The sequence below is a fragment of the Leuresthes tenuis genome, unplaced genomic scaffold, assembly GCF_036924035.1.
Source record: "Leuresthes tenuis unplaced genomic scaffold, fLeuTen1.0.hap1 SCAF_24, whole genome shotgun sequence".
NCBI lineage: Eukaryota > Metazoa > Chordata > Actinopteri > Atheriniformes > Atherinopsidae > Leuresthes > Leuresthes tenuis.
The window spans coordinates 11,628,697-11,646,028 of NW_027325378.1; the positions used below are offsets into that span (position 1 = coordinate 11,628,697).

Here is a 17,332-nt window from a genome sequence, read left to right on the forward strand (position 1 = left end):
TTTTTGGCAACTCATAAAGCAGCAGCACTGGAGCTGAAAAGGATTTGGTTACCTGTATAAATTGATTCCCACTTGGCATATTGAGAAGACAACGGACCCAGATGGGCTGTCTGAACATCTCTGCTAGTTTAATGTGTGCAAATCAGTACCAATTGTTCGATGTAGCTCACTTTTAAAAAGCCTGCCATCGCATGCATGTGAATGAACGATGAGACATTTTGCAACTGGATAAAAGTACAAGGAAAAAGATGGTGCTGAAAACATGCGTGCACACACCCACACACCTTGAATAATGCATTTGCTATATACTTTGCCAGGGCAGTTTTATCATGAATTAATTTAATGGATAACAACGACAAAGGTCCAGCTGCAGAGAAGGGGTAATAAACCAAGCACGGAAAACACCTACACAGACAACACAGGACATAATGTCAGGGTCATTGTGAACATTGTACCATTAAAACTATTATTTCTCCTTCAACCTACTCCTGGCAGCAGCTGGTTCATGTCAGTGTAACAAGTTTCATTTACACAGTGTAGCTGGCCAGAGAGCTCACTAATGAATATACTTTCCGGCTCCCCATGTTGTGTGTCCACACTGTGTAACATAAACCTCTGTTTCTTGCCGTAGGGGCCTCTGCTCTATGGCTTAGCGTGGTTGTGGTGTGAAAAGGTGAGGGACATCAACAAAATGTTGTGGGGTGATACAAGTCTTATACGTGGCTTGTGTGTTTCACATTATCCAAAGTTTCAGTGGTTTAGCATCTTTCGGTACTTTTTTTTCAGTGCCAGTTTCATGCCAGAGAAAAACTAAAATCAACTCAAAACCTTTTCAGGTCTGCAACAGATTGCAAAAAATCGTTTGGAAACAAAACTTTGACCACTTTGTAGGACTGCCATTCCTTCTCACAACACTCAAAAGATGTTCTAGCTTTGAAAATACCAAGTGATGAAGTCTTTCAGGTTTTATTTGACCTCCTTTTTCCTGCAAAACATTTAACACAAAAATACATGGATGTCCCTGGAAAAGATGTCATCATAGATGCATCATAGTTTGCTCAAAAAAAATCTCAGTACTACTTTTTTTCTGCGTCAATGCCGCCATCACAGAAACTTAAATGACTTTCATCAAAGACACTGATGCAACCCCACACCATCACAGAGCCTGAGGCTTTCACTGCTGCAGGTAACAGTCTATAGATGATCCTTTTCGTCTTTGATCAGGAGCACAACACATCCATTTCTTCCAAAAAAATATTGAATACTGATTTGTCTGACCACAATGCACCTTTCCATGGTGTGATAATCTATCTCAGATGCCTCTGAGAACAGAGAAGTTGATGCCGCATCTAGAAAATGTTAATATCAGGCTCCTTTTTTTTTTTTTTTGTTGCACAGCGCTTGACAATTATTTCCCAGTTACATCTGGCAGATGTGGTTATATCAGCTGTTTATTGATAGTATGGCCACCTGCACAGGCTGTACTCTGACTCTTGGCCCAATAGCAGGTGGGATTGGCTCCGGCTCCTCTGCCACCCAGAATAGTGTGGAACATGAATGAATGAATTCATTCAGTTCATGAATGAATGATAGTTCCTGATGTAGTGCTGTCTGAGGAATCTGGAGATTGCATGTACAACTTAGTTTTGCACTTAATTTTCCCTCTTTTTGTATTGAAATTCCTTTGGATTCTTTAAATACCTGAACAAGATATTGTACACTTTAGTGGGAATAATATGCTAATCCCTTCCAATCTTTCCCAGAGGAACACTGTTTTTATGAAATGCAATAATTTTCCTCATGTGCTTATTGACAAGCCAGAGATCTTTTTATTTTGCTCCTCAAAGCTTTCATGGATACTGCTTTTGTATCAAATCATGATGATACAATCAGCGGTTTGACCATACACTACTCCACAATGTATTCTAGATTGTGTTGAAGGCTTGAAATGAAATAATGGATGTTTATTTGATCTATATTACATTTTAGGATCCCTGCGGTTCTTGCATATATCCAAATACTGCACTTGGAAAAGGCTTTTGTTTTTCTCCACTCCTCTACATAACACAAACACCACCTGACCTAAGTCAACTCAGATTTAACAAAATAAACGATCTGGGGTTGCTTTGGTTTGCCAGATCTAGGTTCAACATAGTTATGTGCCCAAAAAATGAGGTCAGCTGACTACCTGAACATACTTAGTGATCAGGTTTTTTTCATCAATAGATTTTTTTTCTTCCCCCGAATGCACAGGCATATTTCAAGATGACAATGTCATGTGATTTAGAGTGGTTCACAGAGCATGAGACATCATTGTCACACATGGGTTGGTCACCACAGAGTTCAGACCTTATGATGAGATGTGCTGGGGACTTTACGCAGCGGTCCGACTCTCCCATCATCACCAGAAGATCTTAGCAGAGATAAATGTTGTGGCACCCCATAGGCTTCTTCAAACAATTATTTGTCTTTTTTTTTTTCTTATACTTACGACACAAATTGATATGAAATGATTACATGTCAAGCCTGGCATTTACATTATATGAGATGAAGATTGTTTTAAACAAACAGTTTCAGAATCGACACAATTACAATGTGTCACAGCATCTATATGCTCTCCGATGTACGGCCAAATTTACTGTATGACATCGTCTGTTATTACAACTCTGTGAGAACAGATCACATAATCATGTGGATGAATTAAAAATCCAAGAGCTCATTTATAAACCATCAGAACATAATTACTTTCTGTACTGTACTCTGTACTGTCTGGGTCTGAATGTGCTATGTGAAAGTTGTTTTCATCTAAGTAACTCCTGGACTTTGCAAAGCAAAATGTATTTAATTGGTCGTATGTGTGAAAATTTTGGCATCTGACAAAACAGCTGGATGTTGCAACTGGGCTTACAAAAATATACAAACCTTTTTTCTGATTGCAATGGGTAAACTAAATTAATTCGGAAATATGCAATGCACAATTCAAACAAAGCCTCAAGTGTGCATATGCACCGAGTTCTGTTCAACTTATTCAAGCTCTTAGGAAACCAAACATGAGCCACTGAGCTCAGAACTCCCATATCAAACGGCAATATTTTGAACAATTAACTCACAGAGCCTGAGGAGCAGTTGTCCACCTCCCCAACCTCATAGAGAACCACATCCTTGATGAAAACAGCAATGGCCTTCAGGATGAATGACACAAACAAATGCATGTGGATGTAATTCCTTGTGCAGTGAAGCTTCCTGGGAAAAAGAGAAAAGAGATATGAGAATAAAGATCATAACAAAGAGGCAAGACACACAATTCAATAAAGAGGGTCTACATGCCAATTATCCAATGTCCTGGAGTTAATAGCTAAGAATGACAGCAAATCACAGACTACATTGAATCATAATCAAGCCTCCTAGTTTGTTTAGTCGCTGAGTGGGTGGATCCACTTCAGAGCACATTGAATGCTTTTTTATAGTCTTTTACACACTCATAAATGGAGATAAGAAATGATTTCCAAATGCCTAAACATTTTTGAAACCGTCAAGCGTCAATTATTGAATACCTCTTCACCTCCTGATTACATTATCATACTTGAGAAGATGAAATAATTAGGGGATAAACGAGAGGCTGTGTCAAATTTTCCAATAACACCACTCATTTTTTTTTTCTTTTTCAATCTCAGAACAGCTTGTTACCACGGCAGGGAAACATTTCCTTCTGATAAAGCACATGCCCAATCATTTAATGTAAACCATACGAGTCATTACAGTTTAATTTATTTTATTCATTTCAGCTCCCCCAGGAGAGCTTGTTCCCACTCTGTTACAGCAGCCTGAAATGCCAGTTATTATATTATGTTATCCAGATTTTGTATTCCCTGAAAACTTGCAGCTATTATTAAATGAAAAACTTGTTTTCTTCGGCTACAATATATTACCTCACCAATCGACATCAACATCTTCTTTTGTGCCCCAGTGAAACTATGAGGAAATATTCTACAACATAGGCTTCTAATGTTATTAGCAAATTAAATGGCCATTATGAATTATCATCCCTATGATTATGGCTCAGATTGGCCAAACTGTAGCAATTAGTAGTCAAGCAATTTACTCTCATATCTACAGGAGTGAAAACTGATAACAGCTGTTTAACTGGATAGTATAATTTGAATCTGGTGCATACCAAGGAAAAAAATGAGAGAGATGAAATGCTACATGTATAGTCATGGGCATAAGTCTATATTATAAAACCACTTCTAGTTGTTACAAGAAACATGTTCTGAATAATTATTACTCTCTCCTTGTTATTCTGTACACGCCACAAATAATGTAATAATATTAAATTAGTTTTGCTATTAGCTATTTCCCAAATATTATAGTGGTACATTGGGATTGATCCCGGTGACATGTGTACAGTAACCGGTTGAAAATACAAATAATGGAATTCTCAGAGATTACAAAAAACCTTACAAATATAACTCAAATGTCTCACAGTTTTGTGTGTAGTAAAAAAAAAAACTCTCTGGACTCTCTGGAGACAGGCAGGAGAGGAAAGCGAAAGCAAAAATAAAATAAAGATGATGCATGTTCAGGGAGTCCAGAGAGTCATGAAGCCAAAGCAGAACCAAAAAGACTGTAAAAAAACAAAAACATACAAGGACTGATGATAAAAAATTGGCAAAGAACAAAAGAAACCCTGGAGTAAGCAAAACTAAACAGAATGCACAAGGGAATAAGCTTTCTGAAATAAAACGGGAAGTAAAACTAACGAAGGTGCAGACAAAGAACCCATTTAAAGATGAAACCGAAAGATTGTAAACTAAAATCCAAAGAAGAATGTTTAAACCAAAAACCAACTAACAAAACATGTAGACCATGACAAAATGTTAACAGCACAGTTCTTCATTTCTGTCTTGAAAATCTAAACAAAACGCAATGGAATGGAGCAACGAAGTGAAGCCCCAGGCTTTAAAGATCCTACAGAGCATCAGTAACACCAACAAAAGAGATTAACAGGACCAACACTTAGTCAATTTGTAGCCCATATGAGTTTGTAAGTATCTCAGGGAGGATTCTGCATTCATGTGGGAGGTCGCCTTACTGTCTGCACTATGACATTTATTTTATGATCCAATGTGGGAGGATGCTCACAAGGAAGGGGAACAGTTTCAAAGGCAGGAATTTGCCATCGTGTACATACAGACGAACCAGAGACCAAAACACTGAACAGGGAGGCTTGGATTACAACAAATATACAAAACAAGTGCAATAGATAAAATGATTGCGGAGGAAAAAAAACTCCCCTTGAAGTTCCTTTTTTTCACTTTTCTCCTGATCATCTCTAATAATATTTTCTGTATTATCAAAGCCAAACTCTTTTATTTTAAAGTAAACCCTTTGACTTATAATAGGAATAAAAATCACAGATACAACTAATCCCAGCGAGAAGGGCATTCAGAGAATACATTCCAATCTGGCCTCTTCCTTTGCTCATGCTCTACTTCTTTAACGAGTTTGTTGAGATTTACCCGAGCAGATTTTGAATGATCTCAATGACAACTGAATCAACAGTGATCATTAACTTTGAGGAAAGAGTTTTAAATGGTTCGTTTTAAATCTCCCCTGTAGATGAAGCCAATTTACTGGCATGCAAAATACTGTAAATCTTTTTTTCAAGCGGTAGAATAAAATTGACATAAAGAGGGCCCAATGTCTTTATTGCAAATATAAACATCATTGTTTGTGATAAAAATATAAGGACACCGTGAGTAGTTCCATAAAATTCTTTAACATTAACTGCTTAACAAATGTTCACATAGGCACATTTTTTAATCAAAGTTATAGTTCAATAAAATCGTTACTTTTGGACCTTTCCTACAATCTGTTGTGTGTTTTTTGGTGTTATTCTCCCATCCTACCATCTCCCACTGATAACCTACTATTCAACCACCACCACTTCCAAGAGCCTTATCATAACCTTCCTTATGGCCCAAATCTGAGGGTATTTTGATTTCATACCCTCACATATTTATTCTTCCTTATTGACTTAGTCTTTTGGTTCTGCATGTGCATGAGGGTGAGCAAAGCTTTCAGGAGGGACACATATTTGCAGCTAGGTCTCATCTTCGTGGAAAACTGGGAAAGTACCTGTGTTCAGTAACTATCTCGGTGAGACAGATTGCAGTGGTATAAAGGCAGGAAAGGATGAAATATGTGGAGCAAAAAAAAACAATTTCTGGTAAAATAAGGGAAAATTAGTGTTTAATGACATCCATCAGTGAGATCCTGAGCAGAAATGAGTGGGTATAGAGAGCGAGTGCTTGCATGGAGAAAATAACAGTTATATTACATTACTTTTGTAATAGATTGAGGGAGATGATGTGAGCACAGAGGACTGCTGACAAAATAACTTATTTAAGGTGAATTCAATGACATAATAAAGTACACAGGATGAGGTACACCATGTGCCCAAATCATCACCACCCATTCACATGTGGTTATATGGAAATAACAGTCCACTGTGATAATATCTTAACAACAACAAAAAAAAAAACAATAGAAAAAAAATACCACAAATCATAAATGCCCTTTGAGATTACAGTGAGCCACTGCAGTCTAAAGCTGCAATCTCATTTATTCTTGATATCAAAATTGCAGTTGGATTCAAGCAGCTTGCAGTCCATCCCTGACATATGAAACAGCAAACATAACATTTTATTTCATTTCCTTTATATCCTCCAAAAGGCTGCAGATGTGCGGCATGAAAAGATCAAGGGTCATTAAGTTTGAGTGACACTCTATTTTGAGAGTATTTGTATCTCTCGTCTCATCTTTTATGGTTCAACGTAAGCCTGTTTTTTGTGCACGAGCGTAAAGCTGCACTGATCCGAGACGGGCAAATCCTACTGAAGAGTGCTTAATCTCGATGTGTGACCCTAGGATGTATAATTTGTCACGTCATCCATGTCAAATCACCCGGCACGAATGATATCAACATAATGTTTGAACTGGGTCAGTGAAGAATTCTTTTTTTATTCCATTCTTTGATCTGTTCACGAAACAGCCAACTGCATTGCCCAGTCTCACCGGAAAACGTGTGATATGTCCATTTGTGTATTTGTCTGAGACGCGTCATTTCACAAAAAAATAAGGAATTGTGAGATGGAAACATATCCCCAGGCTGTTGTTTTTTGTTGGGCAATCTTCACGCGACATGACACAAATCATGATGCATTCACGTTAAAATGTGTAAGTTATAAGAACTATATACTGCCTGATCATGTATTTTGTAACATATACGACTAGACATAACAATAATTCTAACCATAACCATGTATATTTAACTCCTAACCTAACCATTCATGAGTGAGGGTACAGTAGAGAAGTGAAGCCAGCTTCACACTGGGAACGTTTGTGTTGCATGTGCTTTGCTGAACTTAACTATGTCTTCGCACTGCAAGCCCAATTGTTTTTAACACAACAAGTCTCAGGTAATGGTCATGAATACACAGACTTTTGAGTAATCTATGGTTGATTTGATTCAAAATATGAAAGTTGCCCAGCTGTAACTTGTAAAGTTATATTCAGAGAATAATATATAATATATAATAGCAGTTCATCATTTCTTAACATACCTAAAGATGCAGAGGATCCCAATAGCTGTGGTAAGAGAGATGAGCGAAACACTGTGGCCAACGGTGTAACCAATCTTCACTTGCCAGAAAAACTTTCCCTGAAATGAGGAAAAAATAGGGGGATACACATCTTTCAAAATATCATTTAAGTATTCAACATCAGTATAAGTTGTGTTGGTTACATTTCAAGTTTTTATATGATCTTTCTTACAACTACAAAAACGTTTGGTCCAACAAAGATAAAATGGGGTTTTGGGAGTTATTCTTTGATCTTGTGTGTTTTCCTGGAAAATTGTTAAAAATGTTGATGACTCATCCGGCTGTTGAGGACACATACTAACTTAGTGCCCAATTAAATAGTTTCTTAGTATTTTTATTTTAGTGGAGCTTATCAGACCATTGCAGCTTAATAATCACTGCAGATTTTTTTTTTTTTTCCTTGGCTCTTATTTTTAATTGAAATTCAAATTTTTATCACCCCACTTACCTTTTCATAGAAAACTTAACTACAAGAGGCTAATTTACCTTTTTCCATTATCACGTCAAAGTTAAAGAAGTCCACTACTGGACTCCACTACAACTTGGAGAGACCCAACTACTGAACACTTTGGACACTGGACTTTATTAATGTGGTCATATCATGAGATCAAAAAAACCCCAAAACAGATTGTTTGGATTTGATCCGCTGACCTCATTCAGAATGCATTTTGTCAAGCGGTTTTCAAAAACATCCAACAACAATTCAAGCTGCTTTACTGACAGGGTATAACCACTCCATGTTAACAAGTAGAGTATTGCCCGTATGACCCCACTGGCCTAAGGTCTTGCTTCTCTGTCACAAGCACATATCTCACTGAATCTACCCTATTCAGTGAGTGGCAGCAGCCGTGAGCAGATCAGACGTCACATCAAGAACACCTCTTTGTTTTCTGCAGAGGCTGACATGGAGAACTGAAGTCTTGTTGTTGAGAGGCGAGTCCTCTACTTATTGAACTATAGCAATGGTTTACATTAAAATAATCCAGAGCAACATCAGCATGAAACTACACTACACAACTACACAAACAATGTTAATGTGCGCAAGTTAATTTTCTGTAACACCCCTCCAAGGAGCAAGAAAAGCAGCATGAACAGTTAACTGTTCGGCCTCGCCATTGATCCCTTTTCTTCATTTAGACTGTAATCAATCTACTGCAGTCTGAGTTGTTGCAGGAATCATAGGTTTTTCTACCATAATTCCAGTTACCGTGGCCTGCTCTGTCCCTCTATATAGACAGACCCCCCCATCTTCAGCCCTGAAAACCAATCAAAAACTGGTTACAATAGAACTAGTCGTTACTGGGCTGTCCGTGCAATAATGTCAACGAAGATTTTAAATGGCAACATACTGAGAAACGTGGAGAGATATGCCTGACGCTTGAAGGCTTAATCAACATTGTGGGAAAGTTTGTTACAGTCAAGCCCTTTGGCAAAGATTTGACTGAATAAACATTCATTTCTATGTAAAGCGCTGCATTCACAGTTGAATCTATGATTAAATTAACGCAGTGAAAAGTTTTATTTATAGTCTTATTCCAATGTCATAAACAACAGCAAAAACGATGCCACATATAATGACTCATGTGACGTTTAATTGTTGTGGGATTTCTAGAATCACAGCCTTGCATCTTCCTTTCACCAAATCAAAGTAATATATCTGGATTTCACGAATGCGGTCCAAATCAAATATACGATGGAATTTCAGCTTTAGCATCACTGTGTTACTGCCATGGCACTATATGTTTTGCACTCGATGGAAATGAGTTTCGTTTTCTCTGCAACACAGAGATATCAAGTATGCAGAGAGACGGACATCAAATTCCTTTTAAGGAGCCTCACCCGATCTGTCCCTCCAGACTTCCTATGTGGCATACTAATGAGGCAGCCTCTGTGACTCAGAGAGCAATGCCCACCAAGAAAGCTTTTACTACCGTGTAGTGCTCATCCACTCTTCACCCTGCTCCACCTTTATCAGCACAGACAAGATTAGTTCTCACTGCAGAATAACAAAACTAAGTAAGTCTTTTGGTGTGTTTATTTATTCCTTCCCCGGGAGGTATTATGAATAACGTCTCATAACGCCTGATAGAACCAGAAGGAATAACTAACTGACCTAGTCTTGTAAACGAAAGTCAAGTGTATTGTGCACTGAGGATGTGCCTGCTTAATCAAACAATGAAAAATTCATTTTTTATTACAGTCACAATGTCTTTGCCTACAGGTCTTGAATTCTTTATTTGAAGGCAATAAATACTTTCAGAGAAACAAAAGCAATTCAAAAGCAACCCACAGGCAAATTCAGACAACGTGGGGACATGATCTTCTTTAGTGTTGTAGAACTTCCACATTTTGTAGAAAGTCTATGACAATATTTTTACACTTAATCTGTTAAAGCAGCAGTAACTGTGTGAAAATAAGCTGAAGAAGTGGCAAAAAAAAAAAGGAGAACCTTTTCAACCCATGAAACATGTTGAAATAATTGACAGGGGCCATGATCAATTAGCTGCTTTGTTGCACTGGACACAGATATCACAGGTCAAGTAAGAAAATATAAATACAGTAACATGTAATCACCAAGACTGTCTTTTTTGGTCAAAGAAAATACGTCCTCACCTGATGTTACCTCACCGGAAAAATGACCAACGTTTTCTAGATGCAACGATAGAATTAGTTTTTTGTGAGCACAAAACAAAGAGCAAAATAATTTCTAAGCTTTTCGGAAAAAGGTTACTCATGGCTTGGAGTTCAAGACAATGCAGAAGCTGCAGTGCAGTTTTAACACAATGCGATTACGGCCTTGCTAATGCAAGGCTAAGTAGTGTTGGCTGATTAATTTATCTGTGTGAGATCAACTGGTCGCTTCACACTTAAAATCCACATCACAAGAATCCCAGTTGTCCGTTGAACTTTTGCTAATAAAGCTACTAAACGAATTACCTAAAATGCCTCTCTTAAATAAAACATTTCCAATGACATTGATGCAAACTTAATTATTTTTTCTCTTAGTTTAACCATCCAGATTAACACACTAGTCACTAAATGCAAAAGGAAAATATTAACCAAACATGAGAGTCATCAAACCGAAAATCAATACAGCCATTTTCCTGATAGACCCAAGAACACCCACCCACAGAGCAAAGAAAAGATGCTCTCATTCAATTTTTCCTGCCCACTGGCTCTTGACATGGTCTCCCGCTGCACTGTAGCATTTTGTTATTCATCATGGGAACTCTAGAGCAGCTTTTAGACGTTAGCAATTTACTCACATCATCACTGGTGCTGTTGAGATTGTATCCACAGTTCACAGCAATGTCAATAGGATGCATCTCTGTCCAGCCGTTTGCTGTGCAGTTTTTGGACAGGTTACCTGGAGGAGAGTAGAAATAAAAAGGTCACAGCCACCCAGTTTGCTTTTTCATCTGCCCAACGGGTTTAAAACTTGTTCAAAACAGCCTGTGTAAGACACTCTAAGACTTTGAATGTTAGCCACTACTGACTTGTGCCTGCAGAGAAACACTAGACTATTTCAGATATTGAAAAAATTAGTTTTATCTGCTCCTGAAAACGATTAAAAAGCTTCCAGCAAGAAATGACATATGAAAACAAATATTACCAATCATGCACCGTGATGTTTAAAAGTTAATCAGTTTTATTAAGTGTCAAATTAGCTTTCTCAGTTACATTGTGGTGAGAAATATATCTGAATGAAATCCCTCATTGTCTACTGTAGTCAACACAACTTTATGTATCTCTATTCAGTATAATGAAATGAATCATAAAGATGTTTATTTAATAAACAAGCTTGAAGTTACTTAAAATTGCCACAAATCCATAATTAAAACACATTGTAAATAAATGATACATTGTCATTTTGTTAACCTGCTTTCAGAAACTCTCTGTATAAGTAACAGAAATGGGCTGTTATTCGGTTTATTCATGGAACAAATTCATGTTTTATTAATTTATGGAGCATCAAAGGTTTGTGTAAACAGCTTAAATCTGAATGAAACCTGGACCCCAGTGTGACTGACAGCTTAACTGCCCCGTGCTTGTAAACATAACCAATTACAACCAAATGTTATCACATGCCAGCAATGCACTGAGGTGCAAAAACTGTGCAGCACAAGGTCATTGTGTGATTGAAATGTCAGGTTGTCTGTCTCAGTTGGCGCTGCATGTAATCATTGTGTTTAGAGGATGTTTGCAAATTTGCCAGAGTTGTCTTAATTTAGTACCATTTTTTTTATTTTTTTATTTTTTTATTATTTTATAATCAATGTCAAATCAACATCCCTGGCCAAGATAATTAAAGAGGCCAGTGTGCTTTTGTAGTCTGGGCAAAAAGCTTCGATTCAATTAATTACTTTGATAAAACCTCATGTGATAGAACTGCAGATTTTGTGCTGTCTATTTTTAATTCTTGGTAAGAAAGCAATAGTTTGGGCATGCATCATCACAGCATTCCCCAGTAGAAAATACTTGTTAGGATTGCAGTTTTAGTGTTACATACAAAGTGATTTTACAAAATAACTCCCACTCTAGAGTACAACATTTCCTGCCAGTCTAAGCTCAAACAACATCTTCAACTCTGCCTTAGGAACAAACTTGTTCAACAGCTCTACTCCCAAGACTTTTTCTTAATTAAAAAAAAACTATTTCAACAGAGACACCAGCAGAATTGTCAGATGTGACTTCCCAGTCTCATAATCTGCTGGGTTTTGATTGTTTGCACAGCCAGAAACCAAACGTGGATCTACAAATGCCAGAGAAGAGGAGCAGCTTTCAGAAGCCACCTTTGACAGTCCCATTACATGACTAACAGCGTAATCTGTGAATCCGCATGCAGAAGGGAGGTTTTGTGAGAATGCTTTCAGGTAGCGACGTCTTCTGCCGCCCCGTTGAGCCATTTTCACACAAAGCGACAACTCTACAGCACTCAATAATAGTCACCCAAGGCAGCACGTCATTTCACATGCAAGCACCTTCCACTTCTATCAACACAGTCATTTAAGAAAAAGTGAAATGCAACACAAAACTAATTTCTTCTGTGGAGTAAAAAAGCTCATCTTTGTAAAAAGTCTATCCATGAATTGAATTACACATGTCTGACAGTGCATGTTGATCCATATCTCTCCTGATTCATGCGATAGTGATGACTGATCAGATATGTTCACACAAAGTGTAGCACGAGTGACAGCAAGCAGTTTTCAGATTCTGGTTTCCTAACATAACAGATGACTTCAGTTTACCGTCAAGCTGAAGAAGGAGACCTCTTGGGTCCGATTGTTTCGAGGTCACCTCAAGGAGCTGACAGGTACTGCGTGGCCCAAAGGGCTGCAGTGTCGGTGGTTGCGGAAGCTAAAACTAGGGATGGAAAGAATTTGATGAGGCCATGGAGAAGGACCACAATTGGCCTAAAGGATTGTCTGGTAAACTATTCTACAGATATGATTGTGTCACTGACCTCAGTTGAACAAGTAAAAGTATCTGTTTGGGTTGGTGAGTTCGTAAATGAGCCCAGTGATCTAGTGCATTTTTGCATTTTGCAAACGGGGTTGGTCTCCTTTGTCTTCTTCTTTAAAACAATTATGAATTTCATATTCTAGATCATCCATCTGTAGAGCTGGGAAGAAATGAGATATTTAGTTGCCGATTATAGAATGTTGTAACTCAGCAACAGGACACTGCCATATTGAATCTAACAATGACCCGTGAGAAAGAGGAATTGCATTCTGTGGATCATCTCTCTCACGCCTCAGACACTCGCGTCTTTCAAACTGGGATTGATGCACCTTTGTTCAGTTGTTGATGTCAGGTATGAAAGTTCAGAGGCAGCATGAGTGGTAAAAGTTAATCCACCATTGACGTGGCTCAGCAGCGTAACACAGCATAACTCAGTTGTCTAAATGCATAATGTATGAATCGGATCGACAGAAAAACATAAATATATTATATTTCCTTCACTGCCCATTTGTGTGTGGCAAAAGTTTAATTTGATTTTTTTATTTTGTTTGTTTTAAATTTGTTTTTGTGTTTGTGGATTTAGTGAGATTTGTCCCTGAACTCTCAGTCTTTGCATGTTTTTCAAGGATTTTAGCTCAAGCTGTTTCTGTCTCAGTTTATTTGTTGTGCATACCGAGTTTGTGTGCACTGTTTGCTGCTCTTGTTAACAACTTTGCCTTCACTGGTGAAGGAACTTTAACACCAAACTTTAGCTGATTTTAAAAATAAGAAGCTTTGTGTCCATGCAGTAGATTTCCAGAAATGAATACATTCAATGACTGGTAGCCATCAACATTCTGTTCTCTTAATGATATCTCACAATTAAATGTCCTCTTGGTTCAGAGAAACTCATTCTCAATTTTACATGTCAGTATGATGAAGTTGCTGAGAGGCAAAAGCAAATATTTGACTTCATATCACTTCCAAGTTGTTTTTTTATAAAAAAAAAAAAAATAAAAATAAAGCTTTCATCAGGTGCCCTCTATCAACTACCCACACACGACAAAGCTAGAAGTAAAGTCAATGGCTGATGTCAAGGAGAACCGAATGACTTGTTTGAGATTAGGGAAACCAGAAAATAACAGATGGCAACTTTTAGGAAATGAGCCCCACGTTTTGATGGCTTCATAGATAAAAGAAAAAGTTCAGTCAATCACTGTGATCACTGCAGTCAAATACAAAAAACAAAAAAATCCTGATTGTTGTTTCAGAGTAAATGATCATTCAGATAAGGCGCCATGGCTCTCACAATAAAGAATCATTGAAGATGTTCAGCTTAGCTGGAACCTGTGGACCTGCCTACATTCATCAGGCAAACTGGTTCGGTATCATCATTTAAACGTTTCCTTAAAACTTGCTGTGATCGTATGACATTGATATTAATTTTAAATTATTAGGATTTTTGTTTATTGGAATATTATAGTTTATATACTTTATCCTTTTTTTGGGGTCATTTTTTAATTATGAAACCCTTTTTCATCACTTTTAAGAACTGCCATGTCAACTAAGTTTATTATAATTGTTACAGTTATAATTATCATACATTTTATGAGCACTCTCTTTTTTCAAATCTTCACACAAATGCCCATTTTTAAAAACGTAAAGCATGTATTTGGGTGTCTGAAGTCACCGCAGACTTAACTAAACTCCATACTGGCACTTTGTTTGCGGCCACTTACATTTGAAAATATGTCACTCAGTGAACTGTTCAGATTTTCAGATCAGTGATCTGTTCACTACTTCAAGCTTAGAGTGGGAATATTCACTATATTCTCTAACCTTGGGAGAGGAAAGTTTAAATTCTTTCTCTTTTGCTTACTGTTTTGTTGCTAACAGCACATTCTCATCAGCAGTTTTACAAGTCAGTCAACTTGAGAAATATAAGAGCTCAATTTTTAAGGGTTTTCTTGTACATCCCAACAAGAATACCCAACTTCTTACTGGCTTTATTGATTTTTTTTTTCCCCTGTCTGAAGTTGAAAATTCTAGTTTCCAATTAATCTTTAAATAGATGAAATGCATAACCAGTGGAAACCAGAAGCAACACAGTTCTTAACAGTACCGGCAAGAAACAAATATAACAGAGGAACAGAGTGAAGGTGAAGCCCAGGGTTTATGGAGTCGATATGTTTTGAATGTAGCATTGACTTGCTGTGTTTTGCCAGAACATGTCTAGTGATGTCCCTCTTGTGCCTAAACCAGGCATTAGTACCAACTGTTAATGGCTGAGGTGCACATGAGGAAAGTATTTAAGAATTTAACTGCAAGTGGAGTACTTTTCCATCAGTTTGGTGTTTGGTTATTAAAGCTTGGTTAGCTGTGATTGCAAGTGTTAGCTCTCAGGCTATTTACTGTTCTGCCATAAGGTAATATTTTGCTTTGGGAGACATTGTCTCATACACCTAATGGAAGAACGTGGAGTTGACTTGCTCACACTTGCAACAAAAGTTTCTATTAAAACAGTAGCAAATTCTTGGTTATGAAAGGTAGAGTTCCACTGTCTAACCACGGTCTTTTGATTAAAGCATGTCAGACATTTCATTAAGACCTCAGGCAAATATTTCAACTTGTGAAAAAAAAATAAAAAAATGGTTATGTCTCCTTTAAGCTTCACAAATAGGCTGTTGAATCAGACTGTGCTGAAACAGCATGAGGCTGATTCAGTGCATGAAGACAAGAATGCTCAAGGAATACAGATGTGGGCCATCCCTGTTGGTCATCAGAGAAAAAACACTGGGATCATAATAAATACATTAGTTCTGGTCGGAGAAGAAAGTGTGTGATTAACTTTTGCTGACTGTATTTTATTTGTGAGTAATGAGCTTCCTCAGATATCAGGTTTACTACAGCTGATTCATTTTGCTTATACCGATTGTTCCAGAAAATTCCAGAAAAAAATGCTTGTGGCAGAGTTTCCTTAGAAACGAGATGTCAAGTTTAAGTTTGATGCCCCCACTTTCTCTGTGGCATGGATTGTCAGCTGATGGGTAGTACAAAAGGACAAAAAGCAAGTCCCTGTAATGGTATTTAGGGTGCAATTACTCTCAGTAAAGTGTGTGCAAGTTGATGAAAAGTCCTTTGACTTGGCAGAACATGACCAGAGTGAGCATCAGTGCACATGGGTGGATTGCAGACCAACTCTGTGTTGTGGAACAGACTTACTGAGTGGCAGAAGCTGTGGTAATCACAGCGGGCAGCAGGCCTATGATCCCAGAAGATACAGATATCCAGTAAATTAGTTTCATGGCTGCTGCTGTGACATGTCAAAAATAGAAAGTAAGAGGGCAAATGAACTTTCGCAATAAAAAAGGTAAGTTGAATCAAGGTAAAAGCTATTACTCTTTACTGATATCTCTCATCAAAGGTAAGGCAATTACACAGGAGCAGATAAAGATAAAAGTCGGTCGTGTTTTTAATCAAAGGGCCAGAGGACAGGGATTAAGCAAAAAAAGGATGCTAATGAATAGAAGATAAAGGTCATGAATATCTTCTCTGTGAAAATATGGAGGGATGACTATCTGATTCTAATTTCCAAAACTTCTCCTGGTCTGACAAAACTCAGCTGATTGATAAAAATCATGTTGAAATTGCATTTTTACTATGAAAACATTATGTTGGCTCTTTGAATCAAACTGTTATAAGTAAGAGATTGCCTGAAAATAAAATCCTTCACTTACTTCAGGGACGATCATGTGAGGTCAGTATTACAGGTGTGGGCTCATTAATGCCTCATATCAGAATGGAGGACATTTCTGTACTTTATGTCATGACAGTCTTAATTCGAAATAATATTGCTATCCCCAACACGTCATACACTGACAACTGGTCAAGAGTCCTTTGCATCAGTTTACAGCATACAGGGGGATTGCTATACAGTTGCATATTGGCAATTATCCTTCTGTGATGGTCTGACAAGATTGAAACGGCAAGATGTTACACAAGATAAGAAACGTAATCAGTCAGGACACATCGATGGCTCAACTTTTGACAGCAAGCTCCAGAATAAATGTGAAGCATGGGACCAAGAATTAATTTCGGCAATACAAGACCCCCCCCCCCCCCCCATTTAAAAGTGAAAGAGAATTAAGACAGTGGACATCTAAAAGGCACACATGACTCTTGTCTACTATAAATGATGCACTGGCTATGCTAATTGTAAGCGTTGA

General features: G+C 37.6%; 1 protein-coding gene across 1 annotated transcript in view; it reads right to left on the minus strand.

Annotated features, from left to right (window-relative positions):
* Positions 1-17,332, minus strand: part of vipr1b (vasoactive intestinal peptide receptor 1b) — a 51,130-nt gene that overhangs the window by 13,568 nt on the left and 20,230 nt on the right. Inside the window, exons 4-6 of the mRNA XM_072378838.1 lie at positions 10,931-11,031; positions 7,626-7,723; positions 3,111-3,243 (exon numbers count right to left, since the gene is read on the minus strand). Coding sequence (XP_072234939.1) covers positions 3,111-3,243; positions 7,626-7,723; positions 10,931-11,031 — 332 coding nt within the window. The remainder of the gene's footprint in view (positions 1-3,110; positions 3,244-7,625; positions 7,724-10,930; positions 11,032-17,332) is intronic.